The following is an 18,911-nucleotide window of genomic DNA, read 5'->3' on the forward strand; positions in this document are numbered from 1 at the left end:
ACACACACACACAGTGGAATCCTGAGCCCTGGGGAGAGAGCGAGGAGAACAGAGAACATTAGCCACTACCACTGATCTGGAACCAGTTAGAACCCAGAACCATCCATTGTTCTTTAGAGCAGAGAGGAGACAGTAAGGGATGAAGAACATGGCTGGTGTCTGGATTGGTAATCATGCTGGGTGGTGTCTACTGTAGTAGTGTCTGGATTGGTACTCATGCTGGGTGGTGTCTACTGTAGTGGTGTCTGGATTGGTACTTATGCTGGGTGGTGGATACTGTAGTAGTATCTGGATTGGTACTCATGCTGGGTGGTGTCTACTGTAGTAGTGTCTGGATTGGTACTCATGCTGGGTTGTGTCTACTGTAGTAGTGGTGTCTGGATTGGTACTTATGCTGGGTGGTGGATACTGTAGTAGTATCTGGATTGGTAATCATGCTGGGTGGTGTCTACTGTAGTAGTATCTGGATTGGTAATCATGCTGGGTGGTGTCTACTGTAGTAGTGTCTGGATTGGTACTCATGCTGGGTGGTGTCTACTGTAGTAGTGTCTGGATTGGTACTCATGCTGGGGGGTAGTTTAGTGATAGCACACAGTTAGGAAACATTCTACCAGGAAACACTTCCACACTCCATCCTCCAGGTGGCAGCACCAACAGGGTCTAGGTGCTGAGGTGTTGCCAATTAAGGTGATGGTCAGTCAGTGTCCCAGTTGGAAAAACTGTGAGGCTGGAGGATTTCATTGTTGTCCTTGAGTCTTTAGTTTGGGCCTTTGGTTTGGTTTAGAGTCTTTAGTTTGGGTCTTTGGTTTGGTTTAGAGTCTTTAGTTTGGGTCTTTGATTTAGAGTCTTTAGTTTGGGTAAGTTTGGTCTTTGGTTTAGAGTCTTTTGGGCCTTTGGTTTAGAGTCTTTGATTTAGAGTCTTTAGTTTGGGTCTTTGGTTTGATATAGAGTCTTTAGTTTGGGCCTTTGGTTTAGAGTCTTTAGTTTGGGTCTTTGGTTTGGTTTAGAGTCTTTAGTTTGGGTCTTTGGTTTAGAGTCTTTAGTTTGGGTCTTTGGTTTGGTTTAGAGTCTTTAGTTTGGGTCTTTGATTTAGAGTCTTTAGTTTGGGTCTTTGGTTTGGTTTAGAGTCTTTAGTTTGGGTCTTTGGTTTGGTTTAGAGTCTTTAGTTTGGGTCTTTGGTTTGGTTTAGAGTCTTTAGTTTGGGTCTTTGATTTAGAGTCTTTAGTTTGGGTCTTTGGTTTGGTTTAGAGTCTTTAGTTTGGGTCTTTGGTTTGATATAGAGTCTTTAGTTTGGGCCTTTGGTTTAGAGTCTTTAGTTTGGGTCTTTGGTTTGGTTTAGAGTCTTTAGTTTGGGTCTTTGGTTTGGTTTAGAGTCTTTAGTTTGGGTCTTTGATTTAGAGTCTTTAGTTTGGGTCTTTGATTTAGAGTCTTTAGTTTGGGTCTTTGGTTTGGTTTAGAGTCTTTAGTTTGGGTCTTTGGTTTGGTTTAGAGTCTTTAGTTTGGGTCTTTGATTTAGAGTCTTTAGTTTGGGTCTTTGGTTTGGAGTCTTTAGAGTTTTTTAGTCTTTTTGGGTCTTTGGTTTGAGTCTTTAGTTTGGGTCTTTGGTTTAGAGTCTTTAGTTTGGGCCTTTGGTTTAGAGTCTTTAGTTTGGGTCTTTGGTTTAGAGTCTTTAGTTTGGGTCTTTGGTTTAGAGTCTTTAGTTTGGGCCTTTGGTTTAGAGTCTTTAGTTTGGGTCTTTGGTTTAGAGTCTTTAGTTTGGGTCTTTGGTTTAGAGTCTTTAGTTTGGGTCTTTGGTTTAGAGTCTTTAGTTTGGGCCTTTGGTTTAGAGTCTTTAGTTTGGGTCTTTGGTTTAGAGTCTTTAGTTTGGGCCTTTGGTTTAGAGTCTTTAGTTTGGGCCTTTGGTTTAGAGTCTTTAGTTTGGGTCTTTGGTTTAGAGTCTTTAGTTTGGGTCTTTGGTTTAGAGTCTTTAGTCTTTAGAGTCTTTAGTTTGGGCCTTTGGTTTAGAGTCTTTAGTTTGGGTCTTTGGTTTAGAGTCTTTAGTTTGGGTCTTTGGTTTAGAGTCTTTAGTTTGGGCCTTTGGTTTAGAGTCTTTAGTTTGGGCCTTTGGTTTAGAGTCTTTAGTTTGGGTCTTTGGTTTAGAGTCTTTAGTTTGGGCCTTTGGTTTAGAGTCTTTAGTTTGGGTCTTTGGTTTAGAGTCTTTAGTTTGGGTCTTTGGTTTAGAGTCTTCAGTTTGGGCCTTTGGTTTAGAGTCTTTAGTTTGGGTCTTTGGTTTAGAGTCTTTAGTTTGGTCCTTCGGTATGTTTCCTTTTTGTACATATTAATGTTTCCTCACCATCTGAACCAGTAATAATCCTCTTGGTCAAGAAGAAGCTGGGCCTTACATAAGCAGAATAACAAACAAGTCAAACTACAGAAAGGAGAGAGATAATAATACACACAGGCACAAACCACGTGAGAACGCAGCAGGAAAGGGAATGATTGAAAAAAGTGGTTATCTCCACCCTGCTACCACGAAAAGACTTCCTCCCTGCTACCATAAAGCGAGTAAATGCAAGTTGAGAAACCTATCCAACCAAAAACATAGAGACCCAGAAAACCTGAGCCTACGCCTTCACTATGGTGAATCACTAAAACAATCCAGAAATACACTACGGAAAAAGAAGGAACAGCACGTCAGAAATCAGCTCAATGAAATTGAAGAATCCGTAGACTCTAACCACTTCTGGGAAAAGTGAAAAGCACTAAACAAACAACAACACGAAGAGTTATCTATCCAAAACGAAAATGTATGGGTAAACCACTTCTCCAATCTTTTTGCCCCTATACCAAAGACAAACAGAAAAAAACATATAGATGATCAAACACAAATATTAGAATCAACTATTAAAGATGACCAGAACCCACTGGATTCTCCAATTATACTGAATGAACTACAGGACAAAATACAAACCCTCCAACCCAAAAAGGCCTCTGGTGTTGATGGAATCCTCAATGAAATTAGGATTCCAATTGACTATATTTAAACTCTTTAACATCATTGTCACACCTTAGAGAGCCACTTTATGTCTATATTTGGTTTGGTCAGGGTGTGATTTAGGTGGGCATTCTATGTTCTGTTTTCTATGTTTTTTGTATTTCTATGTTTTGGCCAGGTATGGTTCTCAATCAGGGACAGCTGTCTATCGTTGTCTCTGATTGGAAATCATACTTAGGCAGCCTTTTTCCCCTGTTGTGATTGTGGGAAGTTGTCTTTGTTAGGGACACTATAGCACTTGTAAGCGTCATGGGTGTTTTGGTTATTTCTTGTTTTGTTGGCGACATTATAAATAAAGATATTAATGCTCACCACGCTGCACCTTGGTCTTCCTCCAACAACGGCCATGACAATCATCCTCAGCTCTGGCATCTTCCCCAATATTTGGAACTAAGGACTGATCACCCCAATCCACAAAAGTGGAGACAAATTTGACCCCAATAACTACCGGGGAATGTGTGTCATCAGCAACCTTTGGAAAATCCCCTGCATTATCATTAACAGCAGACTTGTATATTTCCTCAGTGGCAGAATACCTGACCACAGCGACTGACCCAAACTTAAGGAAATCTTTGACTATGTACAGACTCAGTGAGCATTGCCTTGCCTTTGAGAAAGGCCACTGTAGGCAGACCTGGCTCTCAAGAGAAGACAGGCTATGTGCACACTGCCCACAAAATGAGGTGGAAACTGAGCTGCCCTTCCTAACCTCATGCCAAATGTATGACCATATTAGAGACAAATATTTCTCTCAGATTACACAGATCCACAAATAATTTGAAAACAAACCCAATTTTGATAAACTCCCATATCTACTGGGTGAAATACCACAGTGTGACATCACAGCAGCAAGATGTGTGACCTGTTGCCCCAAGAAAAGGGCCACCAGTGAAGAACAAACACCATTGTCAATAAGACCCTTATTTATGTTTATTTTCTGTTCCTAGGCCGTCATTGAAAATAAGAATTTGTTCTTAACTGACTTGCCTAGTTAAATAAAGGTACAATAAAAGGTCAAATAAAAAAAAATGAATTGAGAGAGAGAAGGGGGGAGGGAGAGAGTGAGTAGTGTTGTGTTTCTCAGCATACTGTGATGATCCTAGTGTACATGTTGGCTTTGCATACATTTACATGGGGGAGTGTGAGGGAGAGAGAGAAAGAGAGAGAAAGAGCGTGTTTTCTGTATTTAAAGAAGAGTCTGAGTACCTGTCACACAGATTCAGATCACACTACACTTGTGGCAACAACCTCTAGGCAACAAGCTGCCACACACACCCCTCGGGGATTGTTTGTGTCTTCATTAACATCGTGACTGACTGCATGAATCACAGCCGGTGTCCCACATGGCACCCTCTTCCCTATATAGTGCACTACTGTTAACAAAAGCCCCGTCAAAAGTAGTGCACTATATAGGAAATAGACAAACTGGCCTTAGATAACCTACCTTCTTCTCAAACCTAAAGGTGCCATTTGGGACACTACCCTAGAGCAAAATCAGACATCCTACCTTCTTCTCAAACCTAAAGATACTATCTCTGTATAGCCAAGAGTTTAATAACTGACAAACTGGCCTTAGATAACCTACCTTCTTCTCAAACCTAAAGATACTATCTCAGTAAAGCCAAGAGTCTAAATGACAGACAGACTGGCATTAGATAACCTACCTTCTTCTCAAACCTAAAGATACTATCTCAGTAAAGCCAAGAGTCTAAATGACAGACAGACTGGCATTAGATAACCTACCTTCTTCTCAAACCTAAAGATACTATCTCAGTAAAGCCAAGAGTCTAAATGACAGACAGACTGGCATTAGATAACCTACCTTCTTCTCAAACCTAAAGATACTATCTCAGTAGTCTAAATCTCAGTAAAGCCAAGAGTCTAAATGACAGACAGACTGGCATTAGATAACCTACCTTCTTCTCAAACCTAAAGATACTATCTCAGTAAAGCCAAGAGTCTAACTGACAGACAGACTGGCCTTAGAAAACCTACCTTCTTCTCAAACCTAAAGATACTATCTCAGTAAAGCCAAGAGTCTAAATGACAGACAGACTGGCATTAGATAACCTACCTTCTTCTCAAACCTAGATACTATCTCAGTAAAGCCAAGAGTCTAAATGACAGACAGACTGGCCTATAACTGTATTTATGTTGAGTGAAGCAAAAACCGGTGTTTTGAATGTGTCTTGGGGTGTGTTGTGTACATCTGGTGTATGATGTAACCTATGAAATCAGCCTGGTTTGATTAAAATATGTAAAACAAATGGTAGTGGTTTCTATTGCAGCTAGTTTATGATTTGAGTGCATCATGGCATATTTATTACCAGTATAACGTTACAGTAAATGGCTCAACGGTGCCATCTAGTGGCGGTTTCCCTGAATTTAGTTTTAGTGCTTGTTGTCAGTTGGGAGGAAAGGTGAGCATTTTTTTGTTGTTCTTATTTTATTCCTTATAGGTCTCTGCTGCATTCACATTGATGAAATATAGATTTTGATATGGATATTTAGTCAAAACTTTGGCGTAAAGTTATAATTTCCCAAATGAAATCATCCAACGGAATCTAAAGCGAATCTAAAGCGTCTAGGTATGCTAGCTAACATTAGCTAACAGTTAACCTAGCTAGCTAACATTAGCTAACAGTTAACCTAGCTAGCTAACATTAGCTAACAGTTAACCTAGCTAGCTAACATTAGCTAACAGTTAACAGTTAACCTAGCTAGCTAACATTAGCTAACAGTTAACCTAGCTAGCTAGCTAACAGTTAACATTAGCTAACAGTTAACCTAGCTAGCTAACATTAGCTAACAGTTAACCTAAGCTAACATTAGAACAGTTAATTCCATAGCCAACAGTAAGTTTGATGCTAACATTTTTACGTGAAATGTAGCTAACATTTACATCACGTAAGTTTGATGACAGGTTAATTACGTGTTGGAAGTTAAACTAAAGTATCAAGAAAACACAACTTGCAATTTTTTTGACCACAAATTGTTCTAGCTAACTAGCGGGCTTGTCAAGTTAGCTAGGGACAGTACCTAGCTAGCTGTGCTAGCCACTTCGAGTGAGTTAACTGACATTACCTGGCTTCTGATAGTTTGGTCAGCTACATACATTAGCCCTTGTCTATAACTGTTCTCCAACTACTTGTGTTTTCTCAGACAGACGTCCTTTGCTGTTTATGTATGGTTGAAGACTTGGCTTGTTAGTTAGCCATGTCTCGCTTTACCAGTGCCTTCATTGCATCTCCTTATAGAAGTGATCAGGCGCCAAAACCAACTGATAAGAGGTGAGTGTGCAGACCTGTGCATGTGCAAAAATCTAGATTTTTTGGGGTCAATTTGTGTTTTCATTCATTCTCTCCCTCCCGCACTCTCTCTTTTTCTCTCTCCCCCTTCCTTTCTATCTCCTCTCTCTTCCCCTTTCTTCTCTCTCCCCACTCTTCCTTCCCACCCCCACTCTTCCAGGTGGAGTAGGCCTCCAGAGGGCCTTGTTGTACCCCAGGATGTGGAGAGGGGGCTGGGGCCATGGAGTAAGGACCAGGGGCCGCCCAGCTCAGACCCCCCTCTCCCCCCTCAGCTGTGGGGACCCAAACGGCAGCTAGGCCAGTGTGAGTACTGCACCTCAGATTGCACTCTATTGCCTATATAGTACTTTGCTGCTTTTGACCAGGGCTCTGTTGGCTGATGGCTTGGCCCAGACGAGGGACACAGCCCTGTAAATACAGCTGTATCTTAGCTTACAACCCTCTCCCTCCCTGCTTCTCCCTCTCTCTCCCACCCTCTCCCCTCTACAGCCAGCCCTGGACCCAGGGTTCCCATGGATACGGCTACCAGGTACAGGATGACCAGCAGACAGCAGACAGGAACAGCTATCCTGGGTGGGTGTACTCACTGTGTGTGTAGTGGGTGTGTGTTACAGGCGAGGCACAGGTCTATAGATAATGATGGTGTGTGTGTGTGTGTTGTAGTGCGTGGTTGTCGCAGGCAGAGTCCGCTCCCTCTACAGGGTACAGCTGTAGGGAGACTGGGGCTGTCAGAGGAGGAGGCCAAGGAGCAGATGGAGAACGGTCAGTACCATGTCACTGAGTGTGTGGGCGTGCGTGTGTGTGTGTGTGTGTGTGAGTAGAGAATGGTCAGTACCATGTTATTGTGCATCACCAATGACACTCTATTCCCTACAGTGAAAGTGTTCTCACCCCTTGACCTTTTCCACATTGTGTTGTGTTACTGGCCTATACACAACACCCCATAATGTCAAAGTGCAATTGTGTTTTTTGTTGTTAAAAAAAAAAAAAAAAAATCAAATCAAATGTATTTATATAGCCCTTCGTACATCAGCTGATATCTCAAAGTGCTGTACAGAAACCCAGCCTAAAACCCCAAACAGCAAGCAATGCAGGTGTAGAAGCACGGTGGCTAGGAAAAACTCCCTAGAAAGGCCAAAACCTAGGAAGAAACCTAGAGAGGAACCAGGCTATGTGGGGTGGCCAGTCCTCTTCTGGCTGTGCCGGATGGAGATTATAACAGAATATGGCCAAGATGTTCAAATGTCATAAATGACCAGCATGGTCGTATAATAATAAGGCAGAACAGTTGAAACTGGTGCAGCAGCACGGTCAGGTGGACTGGGGACAGCAACGGGTCACCATGTCAGGTAGTCCTGGGGCATGGTCCTAGGGCTCAGGTCAGTTGAAACTGGAGCAGCAGCACGGCCAGGTGGACTGAGGTCAGCAAGGAGTCATCATGTCAGGTAGTCCTGGGGCATGGTCCTAGGGCTCAGGAGAGAGAGAGAGAGAATTAGAGAACGCACACTTAGATTCACACAGGACACCGAATAGGACAGGAGAGGTACTCCAGATATAACAAACTAACCCTAGCCCCCCGACACATAAACTACTGCAGCATAAATACTGGAGGCTGAGACAGGAGGGGTCAGGAGACACTGTGGCCCCATCCGAGGACACCCCGGACAGGGCCAAACAGGAAGGATATAACCCCACCCACTTTGCCAAAGCACAGCCCCCACACCACTAGAGGGATATCTTCAACCATCAACTTACCATCCTGAGACAAGGCTGAGTATAGCCCACAAAGATCTCCGCCACGGCACAACCCAAGGGGGCGCCAACCCAGACAGGATGACCACATCAGTGAATCAACCCACTCAGGTGACGCACCCCTTCCAGGGACGGCATGAGAGAGCCCCAGTAAGCCAGTGACTCAGCCCCTGTAATAGGGTTAGAGGCAGAGAATCCCAGTGGAAAGAGGGGAACCGGCCAGGCAGAGACAGCAAGGGCGGTTCGTTGCTCCAGAGCCTTTCCGTTCACCTTCCCACTCCTGGGCCAGACTACACTCAATCATATGACCCACTGAAGAGATGAGTCTTCAGTAAAGACTTAAAGGTTGAGACCGAGTTTGCGTCTCTCACATGGGTAGGCAGACCGTTCCATAAAAATGGAGCTCTATAGGAGAAAGCCCTGCCTCCAGCTGTTTGCTTAGAAATTCTAGGGACAATTAGGAGGCCTGCGTCTTGTGACCGTAGCGTACGTGTAGGTATGTACAGCAGGACCAAATCAGAGAGATAGGTAAGAGCAAGCCCATGTAATGCTTTGTAGGTTAGCAGTAAAACCTTTAAATCAGCCCTTGCTTTGAAAGGAAGCCAGTGTAGAGAGGCTAGCACTGGAGTAATATGATCCATTTTTTTGGTTCTAGTCAGGATTCTAGCGGCCGTATTTAGCACTAACTGAAGTTTATTTAGAGCTTTATCCGGGAGCCGGAAAATAGAGCGTTGCAGTTGTCTAACCTAGAAGTAACAAAAGCATGGATTCATTTTTCATGGATTAATCATTTTTGGACAGAAAGTTTCTGTTTTTTACAATGTTACGTAGATGGAAAAAGCTGTCCTTGAAATGGTCTTGATATGTTCGTCAAAAGAGAGATCAGGGTCCAGAGTAACGCCGAGGTCCTTCACAGTTTTATTTGAGCGTTTGTACAACATCAAGATTAATTGTCATATTCAACAGAAGATCTCGTTGTTTCTTGGGACCTAGAACAAGCATCTCTGTTTTGTCCGAGTTTAAAAGTAGAAAGTTTGTAGCCATCCACTTCCTTATGTCTGAAACACAGGCTTCTAGCAGGGGCAATTTTGGGGCTTCACCATGTTTCATTGAAATGTACAGCTGTGTGTCATCCACATAGCAGTGAAAGTTAACATTATGTTTTCGAATGACATCCCCAAGAGGTAAAATATATGGTGAAAACAATAGTGGTCCTAAAACGGAACCTTGAGGAACACCGAAATTTACAGTTGATTTGTCAGAGGACAAACCATTCACAGAGACAAAATGATATCTTTCCGACAGATAAGATGTAAACCAGGCCAGAACTTGTCCGTGTAGACCAATTTGGGTTTCCAATCTCTCCAAAAGAATGTGGTGATTGATGGTATCAAAAGCAGCACTAAGGTCTAGGAGCACGAGGACAGATGCAGAGCCTCGGTCTGACGCCATTAAGAGGTCATTTACCGGGAAAAAAAAGCTTAAATGTCTTCAGTAAGTATTTGTTATGGCCTACATAAGTTCAGGGGTAAAACTGTGCTTAACAAGTCACATAATAAGTTACATGGACTCTAAGTATTTGTTATGGCCTACATAAGTTCAGGGGTAAAACTGTGCTTAACAAGTCACATAATAAGTTACATGGACTCTAAGTATTTGTTATGGCTAGCCTACATAAGTTCGGGGTAAAACTGTGCTTAACAAGTCACATAATAAGTTACATGGACTCTAAGTATTTGTTATGGCCTACATAAGTTCAGGGGTAAAACTGTGCTTAACAAGTCACATAATAAGTTACATGGACTCTAAGTATTTGTTATGGCTAGCCTACATAAGTTCGGGGTAAAACTGTGCTTAACAAGTCACATAATAAGTTACATGGACTCTAAGTATTTGTTATGGCTAGCCTACATAAGTTCGGGGTAAAACTGTGCTTAACAAGTCACATAATAAGTTACATGGACTCTAAGTATTTGTTATGGCCTACATAAGTTCAGGGGTAAAACTGTGCTTAACAAGTCACATAATAAGTTACATGGACTCTAAGTATTTGTTATGGCTAGCCTACATAAGTTCAGGGGTAAAACTGTGCTTAACAAGTCACATAATAAGTTACATGGACTCACTCTTTGTGGAATAATGGTGTTTAACATGATTTTAGTTTGACTACCTCATATTTGTAACCAACACCTAAATTACAGAATGAAAAGAAGGAAGCCTGTAATAAATAATAATAATAAACAATAAAACATATTCTAAAACACACATCCTGTTTGCAATAAAACATATTCCAAAACATACATCCTGTTTGCAACGCGGCACTAAAATAAAACTGCAAAAATGTGGCAAAGAAATTCACTTTATGTCCTGAATACAAAATGTTATGTTTGGGGCAAATCCAACACAATACATCACCGAGTACCATATTTTCAAGCGTGGTGGTGGCTGCATCATGTTATGGGTATGCTTGTCATCGGGCAAGAATTAGGGAGTTTTTAGGCTAAAAAGAAACAGAATGGAGCTAGGCAAAATCCTATTTGTATTTATTTTTTATTTCACCTTTATTGAACCATGTAAGCCAGTTGAGAACAAGTTCTCATTTACAACTGCGACCTGGCCAAGATAAAGCAAAGCAGTGCGACAAGAACAACAACACAGATTTACACATAAACAAACGTACAGTCAATAACACAATAGAAAAAATATATGTACAGCGTGTGCAAATGTAGAAGAGTAAAACCCCTAGAGTTTTATTTGACACTGTACGGCCTTAGGCTGCAGAAAAAACAACACTCTGGCAGCCTGCCCTAGAATTTCATATGCAGAAAAAAAAATCCTGATAAGGAAATAGGTTGCCTTTGGGACATAACCTTACTCTGCCCTATCGCTCTCCTGTTGAGCAGACACCGTGGAGTTGGTGAGAGAGCTGGTTACCATGCCGTCCAGAGACAGAGTCAAAGCTGTACGAGGCCTTCCTGTAAGTCTGGGGGAGCGCCGAAACATCAGGTAAACACACATTATGGCGCATTCAACTACTTTACACAGAGACAAACCAATATGTTATTTTTTATTTTATTTATTTAACTAGGCAAGTCAGTTAAGAACAAATTCTTATTTTCAATGACGGCCTAGGAACAGTGGGTTAACTGCCTGTTCAGAACGACAGATTTTGTACCTTGTCAGCTCGGGGATTTGAACTTGCAACCTTTCGGTTACTAGTCCAAGGTCTCAGAGAAAGTGACGTCACCGATTGAAACGCCATTGAACCGCTAACTAAGCTAGCCGCTTCACATACGTTACACGTACAGTTAGGCCCTAAAGCTCAGGCTTACGCAGCGCAGTCTATACAATGCATTCAGAACGTATTCAGACCCCTTCCCACTTTTTCCACATTTTCCATTTTCTAAAATGGATTAAATCGTTGTCTTTCCTCATCAATCTACACACAATACTCCATAATGACAAAGCCATTATTTAAATAAAAAAATCTAAAACTGAAATATCACATTTACATAAGTATTCAGATCCTTTAATCAGTACTTTGTTGAAGCACGTTTGGCAGCGATTACAGCCTCGAGTCTTCTTGGGTATGACGTTACAAGCTTGGCACACCTGTATTTGGGGAGTTTCTCTCATTCTTCTTTGCAGATTCTCTCAAGCTCTGTCAGGTTGGATGGGGAGTGTTGCTGCACAGAGATGTTTGATCAGGTTCAAGTCCAGGCTCTGGCTGGGCCACTCAAGGACATTTTGAGACTTGTCCCGAAGCCACTCCTACGTTGTCTTGACTGTGTGCTTAGGGTCATTGTCCTGATGGAAGGTGAACCTTCGCCCCAGTCTGAGGTCCTGAGCGCTCTGGAGCAGGTTTTCATCAAGGATCTCCCGGTACTTTGCTCCATTCATCTTTCCCTCCATCCTGACTAGTCTCCCAGTCCCTGCCCCTGAAAAACATCCCCACAGCATGATGCTGCCACCACCATGCTTCACCGTACAGATGGTGCCAGGTTTCCTTCCAGACATAAAGCTTGGCATTCAGGCCAAAGAGTTCAATCTTAGTTTCATCAGACCATCTTGTTTCTCATGGTCTGAGAGTCCTTTAGGTGCTTTTTTGGCAAACTCCAAGCGGGCCGTCATGTGCCTTTTACTGAGGAGTGGCTTCCGTCTGGCCGCTCTACCATAATGGCCTGATTAGTGGAGTGTTGCAGAGATGGTTGTTCTTCTGGAAGGTTCTCCCATCTTCACAGAGGAACTCTGGAGCTCTGACAGAGTGACCATTGGGTTCTTGGTCACCACCCTGACCAAGGCCCTTCTTCCCTGATTGCTCGGTTTGGCCGGGCGGCCAGCTCTAGGATGTGTCATGGTGGTTCCAAACGTATTCAATTTACGAATGATGGAAGCCACTGTGTTCTTGGGGACCTTTAATGCTGCAGAAATGTTTTGGTACCCTTCCCCAGATCTGTGCCTCGACACAATCCTGTCTTGGAGCTTTACGGACAATTCCTTCTACCACAACATGGCTTGGTTTTTTTCTCTGACATACACTGTCAACTGTGGAACCTTTCATATAGACAGGTGTGTGCCTTTCCAAATCATGACCAATCAATTGAATTTACCACAGCTGGACTCCAATCAATTTGTAGAACCATCTCAAGGATGATCAATGGAAACAGGATGCACTTGAGCTCAATTTCAAGTCTCATAGCAAAGGGTCTGAATACTTATGTAAATAAGATATTTCAGTTTTGTTTTTTTTATAAACTTGCAAACATTTCTAAAAACCTGTTTTGGCATTGTCATTATGGGCTATTGTGTGTAGATTGATGAGGGGGAAAAATGTATTTAATCAACTTTAGAATAAGGCTGTAACGTAACAAAATGTGGGAAAAGGAAAGGGGTCTTAGTACTTTCTGAAGGCACTGTATTGAATAGGGAAGCTTCGATTCACCACTATCCATCAGATGCAGATTTTTTTTTTGGGGGGGGGTATGACATTTATGCCTCTAACTTTCTCACTCATCATTATTCAGGATTCATTCAGGTCTATCTGTAACCATGGTAGCATCCACATTAATGTAGAAGTGTTTAGAAATATCTATTCTTATTTACAATAAAAGTGACTCCAAAATGACACAATACATTATTTACCATTCATTTCTATTGGGCACCAAATAATCTGAAACAACCAAAACAAACAGCACATGCATCCAACAAGTTTGTAGAGTCACAAGCTTGATGTAGTCATTGCGTGCTAGAAATATGGGACTAAATACTCAACTTTAAACTACTTTAAGACACATATTTGTCCCAATACTTTTGGTCCCCTAAAATGTGAGGACTATGTACAAAGAGTGCTGTAATATCTAAATGGGTCACCCAATATGGATGAAAATACCCTCAAATTAAAGCTGATACTCTGCACGTTAACCTCATGGTCATTGTATCATTTCAAAGTGCTGGAGTACAGAGCCAGAACAACAAAACAATGTGGCCCGATGCCTTTGGAGCTCACTGTAAATTGCACAAGAATGATACATTTATGCATTTTTTTAAAGGTTGGGAGGCCTATTGGTTTCTCTTAATTCAACGCACCTGCCCGATATGAACTCAATATTGACCCTAAACCCACCCGCCCTGCAGATATAACTGCGGGGACTGGGGGTTATGGGTCAACCGTCTCATCACTACTGTGTGTTTCCAGGTGCCGTGTCTTAGCAGAGAAGTTCTCCAGGACGAGTCTAGAGAGAACAAGCTGCACTGACTGTTGGGAGCAGATCTCACTGGTCAGAACCCATATCCTGTAGTAGTCACTAGATAGACATGTTAGAGAGGACACTGGTCAGAACCCATATCCTGTAGTAGTCACTAGATAGACATGTTAGAGAGGACACTGGTCAGAACCCATATCCTGTAGTAGTCACTAGATAGACATGTTAGAGAGGACACTGGTCAGAACCCATGTCCTGTAGTAGTCACTAGATAGACATGTTAGAGAGGACACTGGTCAGAACCCATATCCTGTAGTAGTCAGAGAACCCATGTCCTGTAGTAGTCACTAGATAGACATGTCTCTGTCTCTCAGTCTGTTCGTAGGTGCAGCAGTGTGGTGTTTTTCAGACAGTCTCTCTCTCTGTGGCGCGGTTCTCTGAGGGAGATCAGTGGAAGGTTTGGTTCTGCTGTCCTCTGCTACTTCCTGTTTCTAAGATGGCTGCTCCTCTTCAACCTCCTCTCCTCCCTCCTCAACCTCTCCTTCATCACGTTGCCGTGGGCGATGCTTAGCACCGACACTCAGGGCGCCGGGGCAACTGCCGGGTTCAGGGGACTGGAGCTCCTCACTGGAGTGGTGAGTGGACACACTGACACGGACACATGCATACATACATATAGGATACACAGATACACACTCTGTTTTAAAGATGCAGTAACTAAGTCTAAAGTGTCATCTGTCTGTCTGCCTGTCTGTCTCTCTCTCTCTCTCTCTCTCTCCCCCTGCCTCTCTCCCTGTTTCTCTCTCTCCCTTCCTCTCTCCCTGCCTCTCTGTCTCTATTTGTCTCTCTCCCTGCCTCTCTCCCTGTTTCTCTCTCTCCCTGTTTCTCTGCCTTCCTCTCTCCCTGCCTCTCTGTCTGTCTGTTTGTCTCTCTCCATACCTCTCTCCCTGTCTCTCTCTCCCTGCCTCTCTCCCTGTCTCTCTCTCCCTGCCTCTCTCCCTGTCTCTCTCTCCCTGCCTCTCACTGTCTCTGTCTCTCCATACCTCTCTCCCTGTCTCTCTCTCCCTGCCTGTGTCTGTCTCTTTCCGTGTGTGTGTGTGTGTGTGTGTGTGTAGGGGTGGTTCAACGTGTCCATGCTGTACTATGGTGTCTACAGCAGTAACAGTGTGCTGTCCAGTTATAACATCCAGCTAGCTTACCTCTTTACCATCACCTCCTACATGCTGCTCTGTGGAGCCTCAGTCATATACAGGTAGTACTGTCTGTCTGTCTGTCTGTCGTACCTCCTACATGCTGCTCTGTGGAGCCAGACTTCTCTTCCTGGGGTTTATTATGGATCCCCATTAGTTCCTGCCAAGGCAGCAGCTACTCTTCCTGGGGTTTATTAAGGATCCCCATTAGTTCCTGCCAAGACACCAGCTACTCTTCCTGGGGTTTATTATGGATCCTCATTAGTTCCTGCCAAGGTAGCAGCTACTCTTCCTGGGGTTTATTATGGCTGTACCTCCATAATATCTGTCATAATCACACCAGACAGGGAACAGCTGGCTCTGGTCTACTGTCCCCTCCCGCTCGCCCCACTCAGATTTTTTTTTGCCAGTGAGATGTCTGGCCCTGAGGCACCCCTCCGCGGGCGGGGCCAATAAGTAGACCGGAGTGGCCCCGCCCCGGTCAGAAAAAACAAGGGAGTGGGGTGTCTCGCTTTCTCTACCGTCCCTGGTGTCTACACAGTAAACAAATAAACAACTGACTTTCAGCTTGTAGGGAAGGACATTCAACATGTATGGCACTGACACTAATGACTGATATTATGGAGGAACAGTCAGCATGCCAGATATTATGGAGGAACAGTCAGTCAGCATGACAGATATTATGGAGGAACAGTCAGTCAGCATGACAGATATTATGGAGGAACAGTCAGTCAGCATGCCAGATATTATAGAGGAACAGTAAGCATGACAGATATTATGGAGGAACGGTCAGCATGCCAGATATTATGGAGGAACAGTCAGCATGCCAGATATTATGGAGGAACAGTCAGTCAGCATGCCAGATATTATGGAGGAACAGTCAGCATGCCAGATATTATGGAGGAACAGTCAGTCAGCATGCCAGATATTATGGAGGAACAGTCAGCATGCCAGATATTATGGAGGAACAGGCAGTCAGCATGACAGATAATATGGAGGAACAGTCAGTCAGCATGACAGATATTATAGAGGAACAGTCAGCATGCCAGATATTATGGAGGAACAGTCAGCATGCCAGATATTATGGAGGAACAGTCAGCATGCCAGATATTATGGAGGAACAGGCAGTCAGCATGACAGATAATATGGAGGAACAGTCAGCATGACAGATAATATGGAGGAACAGTCAGCATGCCAGATATTATGGAGGAACAGTCAGTCAGCATGACAGATAATATGGAGGAACAGTCAGCATGACAGATAATATGGAGGAACAGTCAGCATGACAGATAATATGGAGGAACAGTCAGCATGCCAGATATTATGGAGGAACAGTCAGTCAGCATGACAGATATTATAGAGGAACAGTCAGCATGCCAGATAATATGGAGGAACAGTCAGCATTCCAGATATTATGGAGGAGCAGTCAGCATGACAGATATTATGGAGGAACAGTCAGCATGACAGATATTATGGAGGAGCAGTCAGTCAGCATGCCAGATATTATGGAGGAACAGTCAGCATGCCAGATATTATGGAGGAACAGGCAGTCAGCATGACAGATAATATGGAGGAACAGTCAGCATGCCAGATAATATGGAGGAACAGTCAGCATGCCAGATAATATGGAGGAACAGTCAGTCAGCATGACAGATATTATAGAGGAACAGTCAGCATGCCAGATATTATAGAGGAACAGTCAGCATGCCAGATATTATGGAGGAACAGTCAGTCAGCATGCCAGATATTATGGAGGAACAGTCAGCATGCCAGATATTATGGAGGAACAGTCAGTCAGCATGCCAGATATTATGGAGGAACAGTCAGCATGCCAGATATTATGGAGGAACAGTCAGTCAGCATGCCAGATATTATGGAGGAACAGTCAGCATGCCAGATATTATGGAGGAACAGGCAGTCAGCATGACAGATAATATGGAGGAACAGTCAGCATGGCAGGTAATATGGAGGAACAGTCAGCATGCCAGATATTATGGAGGAACAGTCAGCATGACAGATATTATAGAGGAACAGTCAGTCAGCATGCCAGATATTATAGAGGAACAGTCAGCATGACAGATAATATGGAGGAACAGTCAGTCAGCATGACATATATTATAGAGGAACAGTCAGTCAGCACGCCAGATATTATAGAGGAACAGTCAGCATGCCAGATATTATGGAGGAACAGTCAGCATGACAGATATTATAGAGGAACAGTCAGCATGACAGATATTATGGAGGAACAGTCAGCATGACAGATATTATGGAGGAACAGTCAGCATGACAGATAATATGGAGGAACAGTCAGCATGACAGATATTATGGAGGAACAGTCAGCATGCCAGATAATGTGGAGGAACAGTCAGCATGACAGATATTATAGAGGAACAGTCAGTCAGCATGCCAGATATTATGGAGGAACAGTCAGTCAGCATGACAGATATTATAGAGGAACAGTCAGCATGACAGATAATATGGAGGAACAGTCAGCATGACAGATAATATGGAGGAACAGTCAGCATGACAGATATTATGGAGGAACAGTCAGTCAGCATGACAGATATTATGGAGGAACAGTCAGCATGCCAGATATTATAGAGGAACAGTCAGCATGACAGATATTATGGAGGAACAGTCAGCATGACAGATATTATGGAGGAACAGTCAGCATGACAGATATTATGGAGGAACAGTCAGCATGACAGATAATATGGAGGAACAGTCAGTCAGCATGACAGATATTATAGAGGAACAGTCAGTCAGCATGCCAGATATTATAGAGGAACAGTCAGCATGACAGATAATATGGAGGAACAGTCAGCATGCCAGATATTATGGAGGAACAGTCAGTCAGCATGACAGATAATATGGAGGAACAGTCAGCATGACAGATAATATGGAGGAACAGTCAGTCAGCATGACAGATATTATGGAGGAACAGTCAGTCAGCATGACAGATATTATGGAGGAACAGTCAGCATGACAGATAATATGGAGGAACAGTCAGTCAGCATGACAGATATTATGGAGGAACAGTCAGTCAGCATGCCAGATATTATGGAGGAACAGTCAGCATGCCAGATAATATGGAGGAACAGTCAATCAACAGTCATCAGCATGTGTGTGTGTGTGCGTGTGCGTGTGCGTGTCTGTGTGTGTGTGTGTGTCTGTGTGTGTGTGTGTGTGTGTGTGTGTGTGTGTGTGTGTGTGTGTGTGTGTGTGTGTGTGTGTGTGTGTGTGTGTGTGTGTGTGTTGAGCAGCATGGCAGGGTGTCTCCAGACTGGTGTTGTGGCGTCAGGTGGAGCAGCTCAGAGACGTGGCTCTCTGTCTGGAAGAGGAGATGACTACTGGAGACTGTTGTGTAGCTGGGACTTCTCTCTGCTGCACCACGCGGACATACACACACACAGGACCAACCTGCTGGTACTTCTAAACACACACACACACACACACACACACACACACACACACACACACACACACACACACACACACACACACACACACTTACACACACACACACACAGAAACAATCTGCTCCTATTACTGAAGGTACACACAGAAACAACCTGCTAGTATTACTGAAGGTACACACACACACACACACACACACACACACACACACACACACACACACACACACACACACACACACACACACACACACACACACTTACACACACACACACACAGAAACAACCTGCTAGTATTACTGAAGGTACACACACACAGAAACAACCTGCTAGTATTACTGAAGGTACACACACACACACACACACACACACACACACACACACACACACACACACACACACACACACACACACACACACACACACACACTTACACACACACACACGAAACAATCTGCTCCTATTACTGAAGGTACACACAGAAACAACCTGCTAGTATTACTGAAGGT

At 43.4% G+C, this 18,911-nt stretch overlaps 1 protein-coding gene across 1 annotated transcript; it reads left to right on the forward strand.

The window, feature by feature from the left end:
• Window positions 1-5,379: 5,379 nt before the first annotated feature.
• LOC121843295 (transmembrane channel-like protein 5) lies at window positions 5,380-18,415 on the forward strand (the record flags this gene model as incomplete). Its single annotated transcript, XM_042312886.1, has 10 exons — window positions 5,380-5,454; window positions 6,197-6,324; window positions 6,503-6,645; window positions 6,832-6,915; window positions 7,006-7,104; window positions 10,998-11,100; window positions 13,790-13,871; window positions 14,171-14,431; window positions 14,912-15,048; window positions 18,250-18,415. Coding segments are annotated over exons 2-10 (1,149 nt in total), but the record flags the coding sequence as incomplete, so codon positions are not given.
• Between the last annotated feature and the right edge of the window lie 496 nt (window positions 18,416-18,911).

The sequence above is a fragment of the Oncorhynchus tshawytscha genome, unplaced genomic scaffold, assembly GCF_018296145.1.
Source record: "Oncorhynchus tshawytscha isolate Ot180627B unplaced genomic scaffold, Otsh_v2.0 Un_contig_11903_pilon_pilon, whole genome shotgun sequence".
NCBI lineage: Eukaryota > Metazoa > Chordata > Actinopteri > Salmoniformes > Salmonidae > Oncorhynchus > Oncorhynchus tshawytscha.